Source organism: Taudactylus pleione, unplaced genomic scaffold (genome assembly GCF_031769625.1).
Source record: "Taudactylus pleione unplaced genomic scaffold, aTauple2 ptg000203l, whole genome shotgun sequence".
NCBI classification, from domain to species: Eukaryota; Metazoa; Chordata; class Amphibia; order Anura; family Myobatrachidae; genus Taudactylus; species Taudactylus pleione.
The window spans coordinates 3,163,557-3,178,004 of NW_028284605.1; the positions used below are offsets into that span (position 1 = coordinate 3,163,557).

General features: G+C 44.3%; 1 protein-coding gene across 6 annotated transcripts in view; it reads right to left on the bottom strand.

Annotated features, from left to right (window-relative positions):
* Window positions 1–2,502: 2,502 nt before the first annotated feature.
* The window catches only part of GIT1 (GIT ArfGAP 1), a 140,594-nt gene continuing 128,648 nt past the window's right edge, over window positions 2,503–14,448 (bottom strand). For 2 of the 6 annotated variants that reach the window (XM_088477766.1, XM_088477764.1), the window contains 7 exons: window positions 11,760–11,912; window positions 10,841–11,056; window positions 8,946–9,035; window positions 7,046–7,122; window positions 6,489–6,671; window positions 5,129–5,192; window positions 2,503–4,930 (listed from right to left, as the gene is read on the bottom strand). In XM_088477766.1, the coding sequence (XP_088333892.1) occupies window positions 4,718–4,930; window positions 5,129–5,192; window positions 6,489–6,671; window positions 7,046–7,122; window positions 8,946–9,035; window positions 10,841–11,056; window positions 11,760–11,912 (996 nt within the window). In that variant the 3' untranslated portion in view covers window positions 2,503–4,717. Of the gene's footprint in view, window positions 4,931–5,128; window positions 5,193–6,488; window positions 6,672–7,045; window positions 7,123–8,945; window positions 9,036–10,840; window positions 11,057–11,720; window positions 11,913–14,448 lie in introns of all 6 variants that reach the window. The other 4 variants (XM_088477763.1, XM_088477762.1, XM_088477765.1 and 1 more) reach the window with 3 other exon arrangements.

The window sequence follows — 14,448 nt, forward strand, 5'->3', positions numbered from 1 at the left end:
ACTTGTTTTCAGATTTTGTTGTGGCTTTGGGTCTACCAGACCTCTGGAAGAATTTATTCCAGTTTACAAGTTTCCTTTTAATGGAGTGGGATGTACACATCGGCACCTTGGCTTTCTTTGCAATTTCTCTAAAGGAAATACAGTACTTACACTTTTAAGGGTTATAATGGTCTGTCTTCCTTTGCGAATTGCTTTTCTCTTGCCATTATGGTAGCCATATACTGTGCTTCTTCCTCAGTGCAGTATTGTCTAAGAGGCATATTCAATAGGCTGCGAGAATAGCAAAAAACCCGCACCTGCGAGGTTTTTCCTGCAGGTGCAGGTTTTTTTTGCTATTGTATTAGGTGCGTGTTTTGTTTTTAAACACGCGCCGGGATGTTTTTATTTACGCACCTCCTGAGCAAGCATGATTTTTCATAAAATCATTGATTTTAGGAGAAATCACCGGGACTTGCTCTGACACCCCGGCGGCACCACCCCTGAGGACTAATTAAGCAATTGGAAGTATCCAATTAGCTTAATTAGTCCTTAATTACTTACCTTCTGCAGCGCTGTCTTCTGCATCATCTTCTTCATCCAGCGTTGGAAGCCGGGTCTTCTGCAGCAGCAGTATGTCAGTGTGTGTGCTGTATGTAAGTGTGTGTGTCCCGGTGTCAGTGTGCCTCCCCCCCCCAGTCTCACTGTTTTCCCCCCGGAATGGGCGCTGGGAGAACTACATCTCCCAGCAGCCCTTGCACCTCCCACCATTCCCCAGGACTCCCAGCAGCCCCCTCTCCAGTGGAGAACCCCGTGCAGGTAAGTGTTTATTGTTTTGTTTTAATTCATTTTACGCGGCGCGAGGTTTTCAATGATGAAAGCCCTGCATCCACTAATTTTTAAATTGAATCCCGAGAGTATTGGGAGCGCGCATACCCGGGGGATTCCGAAATTGGGCGTGAGGATTTAGCCTTGCTAAACCTCGTGCCCAATTTAATATGCCCCTAAGTAATGCTTCAGAGGGTGTAATAACAGTCTGTACTAACACTATTTTTTACACACAAGATGGGGACACCTGTAGGAATTGTTTGCATCAACTTTCAAGGCTTCATTTAATTCCATTACTGCAGAACAGCTGTAAGTTCTTAACCCATTACATGTTTCCAGAAAATGAGCAATTTTTTTTTGTATAACACTAATACCCCTTTTACACCAACCGAATAACCCGGGTTATTGCCGGGTCGACCCGGGTCAATGCTCTGTGTGAACGGCTCCCAGAAAAATTTCCCGGGTTGATTTACCCGGGAATCTTACTCGGGTTGAGAGCAGGGTTGAACACAGGTTGTTCCCGTGTCATGCAGCAGTGTGAACAGGTGCTACCCTGCTTATTTGACCCGGCTAGCTCTGAAAGATGCTGATTGGAGCTTTTGCGGCACTGGCAGATGATGTAATTTGTCAGTGCCTTGCAGAGAGATGCACATGAAGCCATCGCTTGCCTGCCTAACCTCCTGCACTACAGCAGCCTGACCAGCAGCCACAAACGCAGGCAGGCACACAGCCTGCCATAGCCAGAACTGCAGCCTGCACCACAGCCTGACCAGCAGCCACAAACGCAGGCTGATACACAGCCTGCCACAGCCTGCACCACAGCCTGACCAGCAGCCACAAATGCAGGCTGATACACAGCCTGCCACAGCCAGAACAGCAACCTGTAGCAATGCTGGAAACAGTCCCCACCCCTCTCTTTTGTTGCCTTTTGTGACCATCTTTGTCAGACCTTAAAACAGACCATTTTTAATGACTTCTATAGAGAAAACCAGGGATTACCCGGGTTCAGTGTGAACGGGGCAAACCCGGGAATAACCCGGGTCAAGTTGCAGTGTAAACGGGGTCTGAAGCCGAGTTCGACCCGGGATTGACCAGTGTTCAAATTCCAGGGTCGGACCCGGGATTTTGGTGTAAAAGGGGTATAATATGTACATTTTTTAGTTTTTGCTAACCTATTTTTTTTTTTTTTTTTTTAAATCTCGAGCAGTTTACCACTTACCTTTGTATAATTGCAGGTTATTCACTGAACTTGCTTAAATTAAAATAAAAATATTAGAGTGGAGTTGTTCTACCTGGCTGGTAGTGCATGGCTCAGTTTTCTGTCATTAGAACCAAGTATGGCTCAACAAATGGTGATGATTTTAATTTCAACAGAGATTCAATTATTAATTATATTTATTTCTAATTTCAGAAGTAAATATCCATTTAATTTACTGGCCAATTTTCTTTAAAAAGCACCCCTCACCCACATAAGCATGAAGCAGTATTGTATACTGTACCGATATTAATGAATTAACAAAGAAAAACAAAGTTTCCTTTTGATGGAGTGGGATGTACTCCGTGAATACTCATCATGAGGTGCCAAATATATATAGCTATTCCCTAGTGAAATGATAGGCTGCATTCTAATGCCCACAAAATGGCTGCCTCCACTGTGTGCTATAGTTTCCCTTTAAATAACTGAGACAAAAGGCAAAGAAGTGTTAGTTGTTTTATTTGATACAAATGTACATTATGCATCTTTTTACATAGAACACCCAGCACCAGCTCTCACAGACAACAGTAGAAGCAGAGTATGGCATTTTAAGCATCAAAATGTAAAAAAGAGAGGAAGGAAAAAAAAAATCACTACATGGAGGTTAAAGGCAGGCAAGTTTCCAAGTAAGAGGTAGAGCCAGCGGCAACATGAAAAAAAGGGGTAAAATGATGAAAACCGGCTCTTCTCAATGTGTAGGCGGCCAGGGTAATAGCTTTGGAGAGGTACAGGTGTGTTCCTCTGCAGGCACTGCCAAACATTTTGATGATAGGCTTGTGTTGCACAAAGTCATACTTATACGCTGGGCTGAGCACCATACGGCTCCAGCAGTTGCAGAGCTGGGGTTAGCATGCCAGTGCCCAAATGTCTTCACTATTGTCTATGAAATCTGTAGATGCTCCCAGGGATCTAGTTTGTATTCAGTAACCAATTTACCTCCTTGTTGTCACATTATGGAAAACCCTTTCAAACTGAGTGGTTTAAATGTTACATTGGTCATTCTGATAGCAGAACACGTTACCAGAATTAAATGTGTGAAATGATGCAATGCTGAGGGATGGCAGCGGGGTGGGGAAATGAAGAAAGAAAAAATCAGTGCAAAGATCAGTAGATCGACAAGACCAGATGCTTGTGACTTCTATTCCACAAACAGGACAGTAATGTCATATATCCTATATACAGTCACGAAGGAGAAACTCCCTACTAATCTGGCTATTGCAGGCTGTGCGCTGTGCTACCTCCTCTTGGAACAGTCCAGGCCAACCTGTTGATTTCCAGCTTGCCACTTGAGAGGTACATTTCCCAGCATGCTCAGCTAGGAGATATGCAAAGCATGCTAGGAACTGTAGTACAACAACAAGCTACAGGTTGCTCTAATTATAATAAGCTTAAAGTGGTTTTACACTAAATACTCAAACAATCTTCTACATTTATGGCCTTACCACCCCAATAACAAAAAGAGATGTTTATAATATATTATATATATATATATATATATGTATATATATACACAGTTTCCAGTGTAAGTATAGTGTTGGCCTCCTTTTAATTATTCACAATAACCTTTTAATACACAGTGCAATGCATTACAGGGAAATCAGCTGATTAAGGTCTTTCCTAAACTGGCAACAAGTAAATCCCCCAACAAAAGTTAGATAAAGTAGTTTTGTCCTGTGCTTTCCCTATCGCTTGAAGCCGGCTACATTTTGTGAATATAACCTGTGCTGCAATTGTAAGGACAGAGGGGGCATGGGGGTCTAGCTTGGATGGATTAGGCAGTCTGGTATACTCATTGTGCTCCTGTCTGTCAGTCACTCATTAACCTCCAGAGCAGAGTCCGCAGCAAGAAAGATGAATTAAGGTCTCATTAAGTAGCTTACTTACCATGTTTAAAAGCCTTATTTCAACATCCTTCTATATTTGAATATGTTCAATTCCGATACATCACAAATCACAGATATGCTGTGTCCCCCTCCCCTACAGAGATCAGATCACATTTGGGGCACTTCTTTCAATGGTGCAGTATCAGGTTGAGTTGAGGGTTGTTTTTCTTGCAGAAAGGGAGAATATGTACAATTCACGCCACACCTCAATTAAACAATGATGAATGAGATTTGCATTTAACAAAATGTCCAACTACTTTGGGCTAAAAGGATTTCATACATGTCCCTTACTGCCTGTGGACCATAATATCATTGTGCTTGATGACCCAATGATTACGTCACTAGATCCTGAATGTAAACATAAAGCAGCTAAGAGGCTTTTGGCTGAGTTTAAACTACGAGTGGCCCCTACTGGCTACTCTCAAATGACACGAGGAGTGACTGACCCTCTATCACAGGACAATTCCTAGATCCAGAAGCTTTTTATAGGCACAAGTAGATAACTATGCTCTTTATGCACACATACATACATACATATGTGCAGTGTTCTGGAAATGTATAAGCTTTTAGAATTTTACAATGAATGTACGGCAGGGCATTTGTAGGACTGCTGCTGGAATAGTGTGTCTTATTAATGGCTAGGAGTGTAGAAGCCTCAGGTTCATCCAAGGCTGCATTCCCCATGTCCTGTTGTAGTCTAGGTAGCAGTGACATTTCCAGAGAAGACCTCTGTGCGGCTCTAGCGCAGGACACAGGGTTCCGAGAATAACAGGTGTCACTGCTTTTTTTCGCGGGTGGTGATGGTGACCAGCTGTTTGGCAGCCTTGGCAATGTCGTAGGCGCACTGTATGACCTGCTGTGTTAGGAGCTGGTAGTCTACTGTGGCCCCTGGCTCTGGCGGGACAGTTTTACGGCACTCGCTCTGCAGTCGGTAGGCACTGGCATTAAGCAGACGCAACGAGGAGCGTACCGTCTCCAGCGCTGGCTTCTACCAAGGGAAAAGAGAAACGGTGTCAGACAATCAAATCACAAAAGTATTTCAAGCAGTTTATGGCCAATCCAAAATGCATAGGAGGTCTATCACCCCTCTCCTACTTACAGCAACAGGTTACATTACCTTATCTTTACATCAGCCAAATGACAACAGGATACCCTAATAGCTTAGACAATAATGAAGAATAGTCACCTTGGGGAAGAGTGACGCCATCTCTGTTACCGCCGAGTGAATCTTCTCAGAGCAAGGAACAAAACTGGAGAAAAGAAAATAATGTAGAGAGATATAAGTGTATCCATCAAGCACACATACGGCCAGCAATAGCACAAATTTGCAACATGAGAGTGATTCTTAGACAATGTAATATAATGAACAATATATATATATATATAGTCACATTTTCCATAAAAAAAAACTTAATGAGAAACAAGCACCCCCACATCTGTTATTGACCCCCTTTATAAAGCCAAATGAAAATCTTGTTTCAGGTAGTAGTTCAAATAGCAATAACAAAAACAAATCCAGATAGATTGGCACCACTTTAAATGTAATTAATTAAATACATTGGCTGAAGTTGTCAGTACACAAGCAGCATCACATCAGAGGTAGCTATACAGTACTGCTTGTGCCATTGTCACGTATATTTACACCAGGCCTCCAGGACCTGCTAAGGATACTCCTCCTACGAAGCAAATCTGAGTATGGGTCCAACAGTCATAAGGTCACAGTTATATGTACGCGCCCCTAACTATACTCATACTCAACTAATGTCTGTCTGCTCCCATTGTGCCTCTCCGAGCATAAGAGGACACAAAGCAGAGATACAATCAAAATCTATGCAGTGGTGCAGAGAGGGGGCGGCTACTGTTTACATGGGCTTGTTGAGTGGGCCTCGCAGGGGCCCAGATCAGTTAGAGGGGGCCAGGTCTACCTCTTTGCAGTGAGCGGTGCCAGGCACAGAATGTTGAAAAATACCCAAAAAAATTAAAACTGAGAGGGCGTGGTCATATCTGACCACGCCCCCTTCAGTATCTGGGCCGCGAGGCTGTGTCTATGAGGCCCTGTATCTATGGACACATTTGGTACACTTGTACAGCACAAAAATATGTATATTTATGCCCCACAAATGAACATACAACTATTTCGGAGGCCTTAAGAATATTGCATAGAATATGTTTGGTACATTGCTGAACTCCATTGTAATGCTTTTCCCTGACACATAATAATATTGGGGAAACTGTCAGTGTTTTTTTGTTAAGTATTATTTTGTTTTCTTTATACATGCAGCAAAGCATGACCCACTCAGAGAGGTCAGGCCAATTTATAGTCCGTAGAAGTGATTGTTATTCAATAAAAAACAATACCCTACTATTAATTTCATATGTATAATGTAATGTTTTCATGCATTGAGTATTAGGTATAATAGTGCATTTAATTCCACTTTATTCACAAGACACTATCCAAAGTCTACCTCAGTGATGGCCTATTCCTAGTGAATTGCTGCGGTCACGATGGCTGCCTCCTCTGTGAAGAGACAATGGGTCACCCTCACCTGTCGTGTTTAAACTCCTGTGCAGCTCTCAGTAGCTCCTGGATGTTCTTGGTCACTTGTTCCGTCCTGAGGATCACATCCTCTGTACTAGGCAGTGCTGGATCCAACTCCAACTCTACGTCCTCAGCATCTGCATGGAAATCCTCATCCCGAGACAACTCTAGGAACCTCCTGCCATCCAGCCTGTAACCATAAAATAAATGAAGATAAGAAATATAGTGAATAATTGTGAGCAGTATATACTATATGGTCCAGAATTAGATTGTCTCCTGCATGGGGCAGGTGACCGCACACAAGAAGCAGCTCACAGGCATACAATATAGAGACTGCTGCTCACTCACTGCTTCATAAGTAATCAGTTGGGTTCTCAGTGGATTCGACAAGGTGGGGATGTGAAAATACACTAACACACACAATCCATACACATACACACACACACACACCTGTCCAAACATACACACACACATACACCCGTCCAAACACACACACCCGTCCAAACACACACACCCGTCCACCCCTACCTACATTCAAAAAATAGGCCATTTGCATCTACTTACCCACCACCTGTGTCTGTACTTTGTGTATTATCATAGTCGCTGTCTGTACCACTGCCATGTCGGTCTGTTTTAACAGGCTGGAGAGAAGATACTTATTAGTTTTGCGCTTGCTTTCTCTGACCATGCACATGTGTCTGCATCCCACTCCGTATTCAATGTTTTTCCAAAAGACAGACGGGCCGATCCATTAGCCTTACGCGAGATGTCAAACCGCGGGATATTAGGGTAAGAAAATCTGGAGTATTTTTAGATGCAATCCCATAGAAGTGAGAACAAAAATAATGTTTTAAACACCGCAATTCCCAGAATGGGACATTGCTACATTTCACTGATTCATTGCTGCAGGACAAGATGAAGCTACAGTTGTTACCTCTAGTGTGTCTCCCTCACTGTCACTGATTTGTTACCTTTCATTTTGCAGTAAAAAATAAGCTAGCTATAACATCACTAATTATCTGGTAGTGATAAGTATTGTCTATAGTCTAGGTAACCTAACTGAGTGCAGAGCAAATATCACCCACCTGAGATCTGAGTCTGACTACTGTGCAAGGCACCGGTAGAGAAATAACAGGCCTGCACACACCGGCTGATTCTGAGTTGAGAGCAAACCAAAAGAGAGCAAGTAAAACCAAGTTACACTGCCGGTGGGGCAGATGTATAATGTGCAGAGACTTATATTTGAGAGGCAGTGGCTTCACTAGGGGGGTGCGTGGTGCACTGGGTGTCACCATTTGAGGTGGTGACAACAAAATGCCAACTATGAAGTTATTGTGCAGCGCCCAGCTCCCACTCACTAAGGAAGAGCCAGCAGTGTGAGGAGTCTCTCTGCGGGAGTTCTGGGTTCGCTCCCTGAGTGATAAAAATGGGCGTATGCTGCGAGGCCATGCCCCTTATTGTGAGGCCATGCGGGACTCTATTTGGCGCACTAGGTGACCCCAACCCCAGTGACACCACTGTTGAGAGGGGTGTATCCAAACTTGTATCTAAATTGCGGTGTAAAAATAAAGTTACTTAGTGTTTGTGGGCTACATGCAACAGCAGCCAGTATTTACCCTGCATGCCAAAGTTACTGTACTTTCTTTTTTTTGCTTTACTCCCAACTCAGAATCAACCCCACCATGATAATACATTTATAAAATAAAGAGACAAACTTTAACTCAAGTTTGGAGTCAGCTTACACAGACTAATGGTGAGTACTATAAGCGTCAGCCCATCACCTACACACAGAGAAATAACCAATTTGCGGGATGAGCCAACGGCCATAGAATGAAGCCGACAAATTCCTGAGGGACTAGAGACATGGAGGTACATCATTTTGTGCCTCGTGCCTCAGTGATGTCACTGGTTCCTAGGATGAATAGTGGGCCAGCCAACACAATGCCTTAATCAACTGTGTGTAGGTGACAGGACCACTTGAAAAAACAAAAAACATATGAAATATTTCTTCACCTCATTGTTTCTTTAAAAGTTGTGTTTGGACAGAAATGTTAGATTGCAGAACTGATAACTGAGGACACCGAATGCAAAAAATGCAGAAAACAATCCTGCAAACTGCTTTATGTGACCAGGCTGTATGCAGCAGCTGGATGTCCCAGTAGCAAAATGCTTTTACAAAATACTGAAGGGTTTCACATGCAGCGGAGATGAACAAGGCAATGTAACACAACATTTACAGAGACCAACAAACTAGGTAGACTAGGGACATGCTACATCCTGAAAAAACTTCCTTGTTATGCATTCAAGCTCATAGATAAATGGTTACACAAGATCAATATTAGTGTTATATACTGAGAAGAGGAATTGTGAACCCTCCTTGTAGTATAAAGAGCTTATACACATTCATCAAACATTTTGCAAAGTTATTAATCAAATGTCAATACAATGGAGGGGGGTACATCACCATGTTCCGGGTACTGTCCGGGGGTCCAGAGAACAGAGGGGAAGACAAAGGGGGGAAGGGCACAGAAGAGGCAGAGATGCCTTTCCGGATCTAGAACAGGAAGGGGAATGTCAGGGAACATGCACACACACAAGAGAACAGGTACTATATAACACACTACATGCACACACACAAGAGAACAGGTACTATATAACACACACAAGAGAACAGGTACTATATAACACACTACATGCGCAATCATTGCATGTTTCTAGGGCATTAACACAGAACAGAGACACCTTCACCAATATACATTAGACAACTGTAAGCAGAACTATGTACACAGGACAAACACAGGGCGGCTACTACAATTAGGGAACGCAAATTCATGCTCATGTTTTTGGGGTCAAAGAATTTAAACCTCACATTAAATTGTCTTTGTTCATGTAAAAGAGAATATTGTGACTTTTAAGCACAAAGTTTAGAACAATACCTTTATTTTGCCGAACTCGTTTAATTTCACCCAAAACTATTAAAATGACACTATGTGCCCTCCCCCCCATGAGTTTCCCATTCATCTAGGGGACAGGCTTGGGCAATGCAGTGTTTCTAAAAAAAAATGTCCTCTCTTGCTGGGACCAATAGAGGCGTTGCAGGTCTCTCCAGATTGGAGGTACAGGATAGTAGTGGTAAGTGACATTTTGTTAGTTTACAAGTAGTTTAGGGTGGAATTATCCTTTAAGATGATCTCCACATGACAGAAGCAAGCCTGTGACTTGTATAACCATAAGGTGCATATACAAGCAGTTACATGCCAGCAATGTTGGCCAAATAAGGGCCATGAGGCAGCTGATAAGGCTCTGTCATCAGGTTGGACGATGGCCGCATTTAGCGGTGCAAGTGGTCAACCCCCAACTGTGCTAACTTTGCTCCAAAGCAGCCGGCTGTTTGGCACAAGCACCGAGCTGCTGGATATTTAAAATTTGGACCCAAACGTGGGCAAATCATAGATACAGCACCTGGGTGCTTGGATCAAACAGCTGGATCTGCACTGACACGAGCAGCTTAAGGAAACATTTGTTATGATGGGGGAAAAAAAAAATATCACATGATATTCCTATAAACCTTGCAGGTCACAGGTTCCTCCTCTATTTCTGTGTCATTGGCCCTTTACAAGAGGTTGTATTTTGCCTTTTCTCTTTTTAAAGGATCTAGGAGTGTGTGCAACTATTGTTGATAGAAACAAAAAGACCATATACATATATATTTATGTTCAGAGAACTTTGCAGCCTGATCTAAATTACTCACTAAAAGCTGTATTTTAAACCTACAAAACATTTTCACTAAATACAAAACAATTAAGATGCTGAAGTTTCCATGATTAAATATGAGCGCAGACATTATACATGATTGTAACATGCTCCACGTCAACCAATATAGATTTAACTTTCATTGCTTTAGCCTTAATTTAACCAATAAAATATGGCTGAACTTAATAATGGAACCAGAACAATTCAAAGTAATGTTGCTCTCTGTCTGCACCAGTTTATCAATAGAAGCACAGCTACTCAAACACAACCGGGACCTTGGAGGAGGGGACTGAGCCCCAAAAATGCAGGTCACAGCAGTGAACCGATGCACAAATACAGCAACAGAACTCCCAATAAGCTAATTGACATGGTTCCATTACACACATGAAAAATGTTTTAATTCAAACTCAGTGTTACAACTATTTCTTTATAGTACAACACCTAAAGGGAGTAAGCCAGTACTATCAAGTAAGGAGAAATTCAGGGTGAAGGTGCAGTGCATCCAGAACCTTACAATATAACATACAAAGTCTTCCTGGAATAATACCAAGCACAGACAGATGGCGCTGTAAGCTTTAGAACTCTTATAATTAAGGCAACATGTACCCCAGAGTGGAAAGGTTGAAGTCGACTGCTAAGGTCATCCGTGGATTGCCCAAATGGTTTAAGGGCTGATCCCGGCTCATACATGGAGAACGCCTGCCGGTCTCGTCGGTGGGCTGCAGGTAACTGGTGCTCAGTCCTCTCAGGGTTTGCTGGTGGAGGTGGGGAAGGGCCTGTCTGATGTCGGATCTGCGAGTTCTCTGACTGCAGTTTATGAATCTATGGTATAGAAATACAATGAATAGGAATGTAAAGAGGTACTTACTACTTACATTCTGCCAATTGCACATGAATAAGGAGAAAGAACTAAATAAACCTACAATTCATATGTAAACTGATCAATCTCTCTGTAAGCTATGGTTCTCTGATTTAGCAGGTTAAGCTTATAAAGGCCCCCTGCAGTGTCCTCAACTGAATTAAAGGCAGGAAGTCTGATCTGCCCCCTGCAGTGTCCTCAATTGAATTACAGGCAGGACGTCTGATCTGCCCCCTGCAGTGTCCTCAATTGAATTACAGGCAGGAAGTCTGATCTGCCCCCTGCAGTGTCCTCAACTGAATTACAGGCAGGAAGTCTGATCTGCCCCCTGCAGTGTCCTCAACTGAATTACAGGCAGGAAGTCTGATCTGCCCCCTGCAGTGTCCTCAACTGAATTACAGGCAGGAAGTTTAATCTGCATAAGAGAAAACGAAAAAAAAAAACAAGCAAACTCTTCCATATAAAACCCATATCTGCAAATACTGTCCTAGTGAATATTATTTAGCCAATTTATCTACATAAATAATATATATAAAGAACATGTATATGTACATATATTACAGTAAAGGTGACCTATTCCAATCAGTGACATTCGGGTATCTGGTACAGACAATGGATATTACTTGCAGGCAGTAGTGTAATGAGTCCATGAGAAGGCGGCCGCACCTCTCTCTGAAGCCGGCGCAGCTCCTCACTTAGGTTGTTATTCACTTTCATCAGTTGTTGCACTTTGGCGTCAGATGTTGCCAGGGCTTTCTTCACCTCCAGATATTCCTGCAAAGTAATGGGGCCGTCTGACAGGTCTGAGGAGTCCATGCTCTGGGACAGAGGGAGAATTAGTTCTCATTACATGGCTCCTTGCTGGCTCCTGTATGTCTGTGTTGCACCGTTATCTGTTCTTTCGCCAGTATAATAAAAATTAAATGAATATTTGTATTTTTAACTAGACGAAGGTGTAAAGTAGTGATAGAAGTCTGATCTCAGGCTGGGTCTTCTGTACGTGTAATTTCACTTAACTCAACCTCGAACAATGTGGACTAGGGATGGGGCCTGTCAGTACTAGACGCTACAGGGTTAACTTACACGTGTGATAATTCTCTCTGGGACCTGGATATAGCAGACATTGCTGAATGATGGCACATGGGACTACAACTCTGCCAGTCTAAAAGCAGCTTAGTACTTTAGTCACTGAAGCCTCATGCACGCTCACTGTCCGCTAACCTAGATGGCCTATGTCATGAGGCTGGCTTCTATAGGCACTTGCAGCAAACAGATCCAGAACAAGGCATGCACTCACGGAACTTAAAATAGGAGATATGGTAAGAAATTACCCTTGTTATCTCTATTTCTACGAAGTCCATACGGTTCCACAGGATACCTTGGGGTATAGGTGATGACATCAGGCATCGGGCACCATAGAGTTCAATTTTCAGCCTCCCAGGATGCACTAGGGTCCCCCTCCTATACCCCTGCCCCCGAGCCAAGGCCTCTCAGTTACGTACCAAGCCATAGGCTGGAGGAGGAGAAAGAAGAGAGAAAAAAAAAGATCTGGACACACACAAGAATCACATTCTCACCAGACGGAGACGGAAAAAGCGGTGACCAGAGTAAAGCCCATCTGCAGCACAGGTGCGACAGGGCGTGAGTCCTGCGGAACCCTATGGACTTCGTAGAAATAGAGATAACAAAGGTAAGTTCTTACCATATCTCCTATTTTCTACATCAGGGTCCATAGGGTATCCACAGGATACCTTGGGGATGTCCCAAAGCAGTATCCTTTAAGGGTGGGGACGCTCCTGTGCTGAAAGGAGAATCCGCCGCCTGAAGGAAGCATCGTGAGAGGCAAAGGTGTCAAACGCGTAATACCTCACAAAGGTATGGACCGAGGACCATGTGGCAGCCTTGCAGATCTGGACTGCAGAGGCACCACGTCGAGCAGCCCACGAAGGACCCACATATCTAGTGGAATGAGCCCTCACAGAGGAAGGAACCAGAAGGCCTTCATGAAGATAAGCTTCTGAAATGGCCATACGAATCCAGCCTGCCAAAGTCTGCTTTGAAGCAGGCCAACCCTTTTTACGGAAGCCATAGAGGACAAACAAGGCGTCCGACTTCCTAAACGAAGAAGTGCGGTCAACATAAATCCTTAAGGCCCGCACAACATCCAAAGTGGCCTCAACCACTGAAAGATCAGGTGAGTTAAAAGCCGGCACAACGATTTCCTCGTTGATGTGAAAACTGGAAACAACTTTAGGAAGGAGACCAGGACGAGTGCGCAGCACCGCCCTGTTCCTATGAAAAATCAGAAAAGGGGGTCTACAGGAGAGAGCCCCTAAGTCAGAAACACGTCTGGCCGAAGCAATGGCCAGAAGGAAAATAGTTTTAGCAGTCAGCCATTTGATGTCCACTGAGCCCAGTGGTTCAAACGGCGGTCCCTGGAGAGCCCTCAGGACCACAGCTAAGTCCCAAGGCGCCACCGGTGGAACAAAAGGTGGCTGAATTCTGAGAACACCTTGCATAAAGGTGCGCACATCAGGGATTGCAGCAATCCTTCGATGGAACCAGACGAACAGGGCAGACACCTGCACCTTCAGAGACGCAAGGCGAAGCCCATGGTCCAGTCCCGCCTGTAGGAAAGCTAATACTCTAGACAGACTGAACTCCCGAGGAGCATAACCTCTCGGCCGACACCACTGGAAGAACGTATGCCACACATGATGGTATATCCTTGCAGAGGATGGTTTCCGAGCCCTTAGCATTGTTTGCACTACAGAGCTGGAAAACCCCCTGGACCTTAACATGGCCGTCTCAACAGCCACGCCGTCAAAGACAGCCGAGTCAGGTACGGGTGAAGACAAGGACCCTGTGACAGGAGGTCCGGATGTAACGGCAACCGCAGAGGAATGTCCACGGACAGTCCCTGGAGGTCTGAGAACCAGTGCCTCCGGGGCCACGCGGGAGCTATCAACAGGAGCGTCCCTCCTTCCTGTTTGAATTTCCGGATTACCCGTGGAAGCAGGGAAAACGGAGGAAACAGATAAGCAAACCGGAACGTCCACCGGACGCCTTTTCGTCTCTTGTGCGAGACCCGTACACCGGCAACTTGTTGTTGTGCCGTGACGCCATGAGGTCGATCTCTGGAAGACCCCACCTGTCCACCAGAAGTTGAAAGACGTCCTGGTGCAGAGACCATTCCCCCGGATGAATGTCCTGGCGACTGAGAAAGTCGGCCTCCCAGTTTAGGACTCCCGGAATGAAGACTGCCGATATGGCCGGGAGATTGCGCTCCGCCCAAACCAGGATTCGGGACACCTCTACGAGAGCCGCCCGACTTCGGGTTCCTCCTTGCCGATTT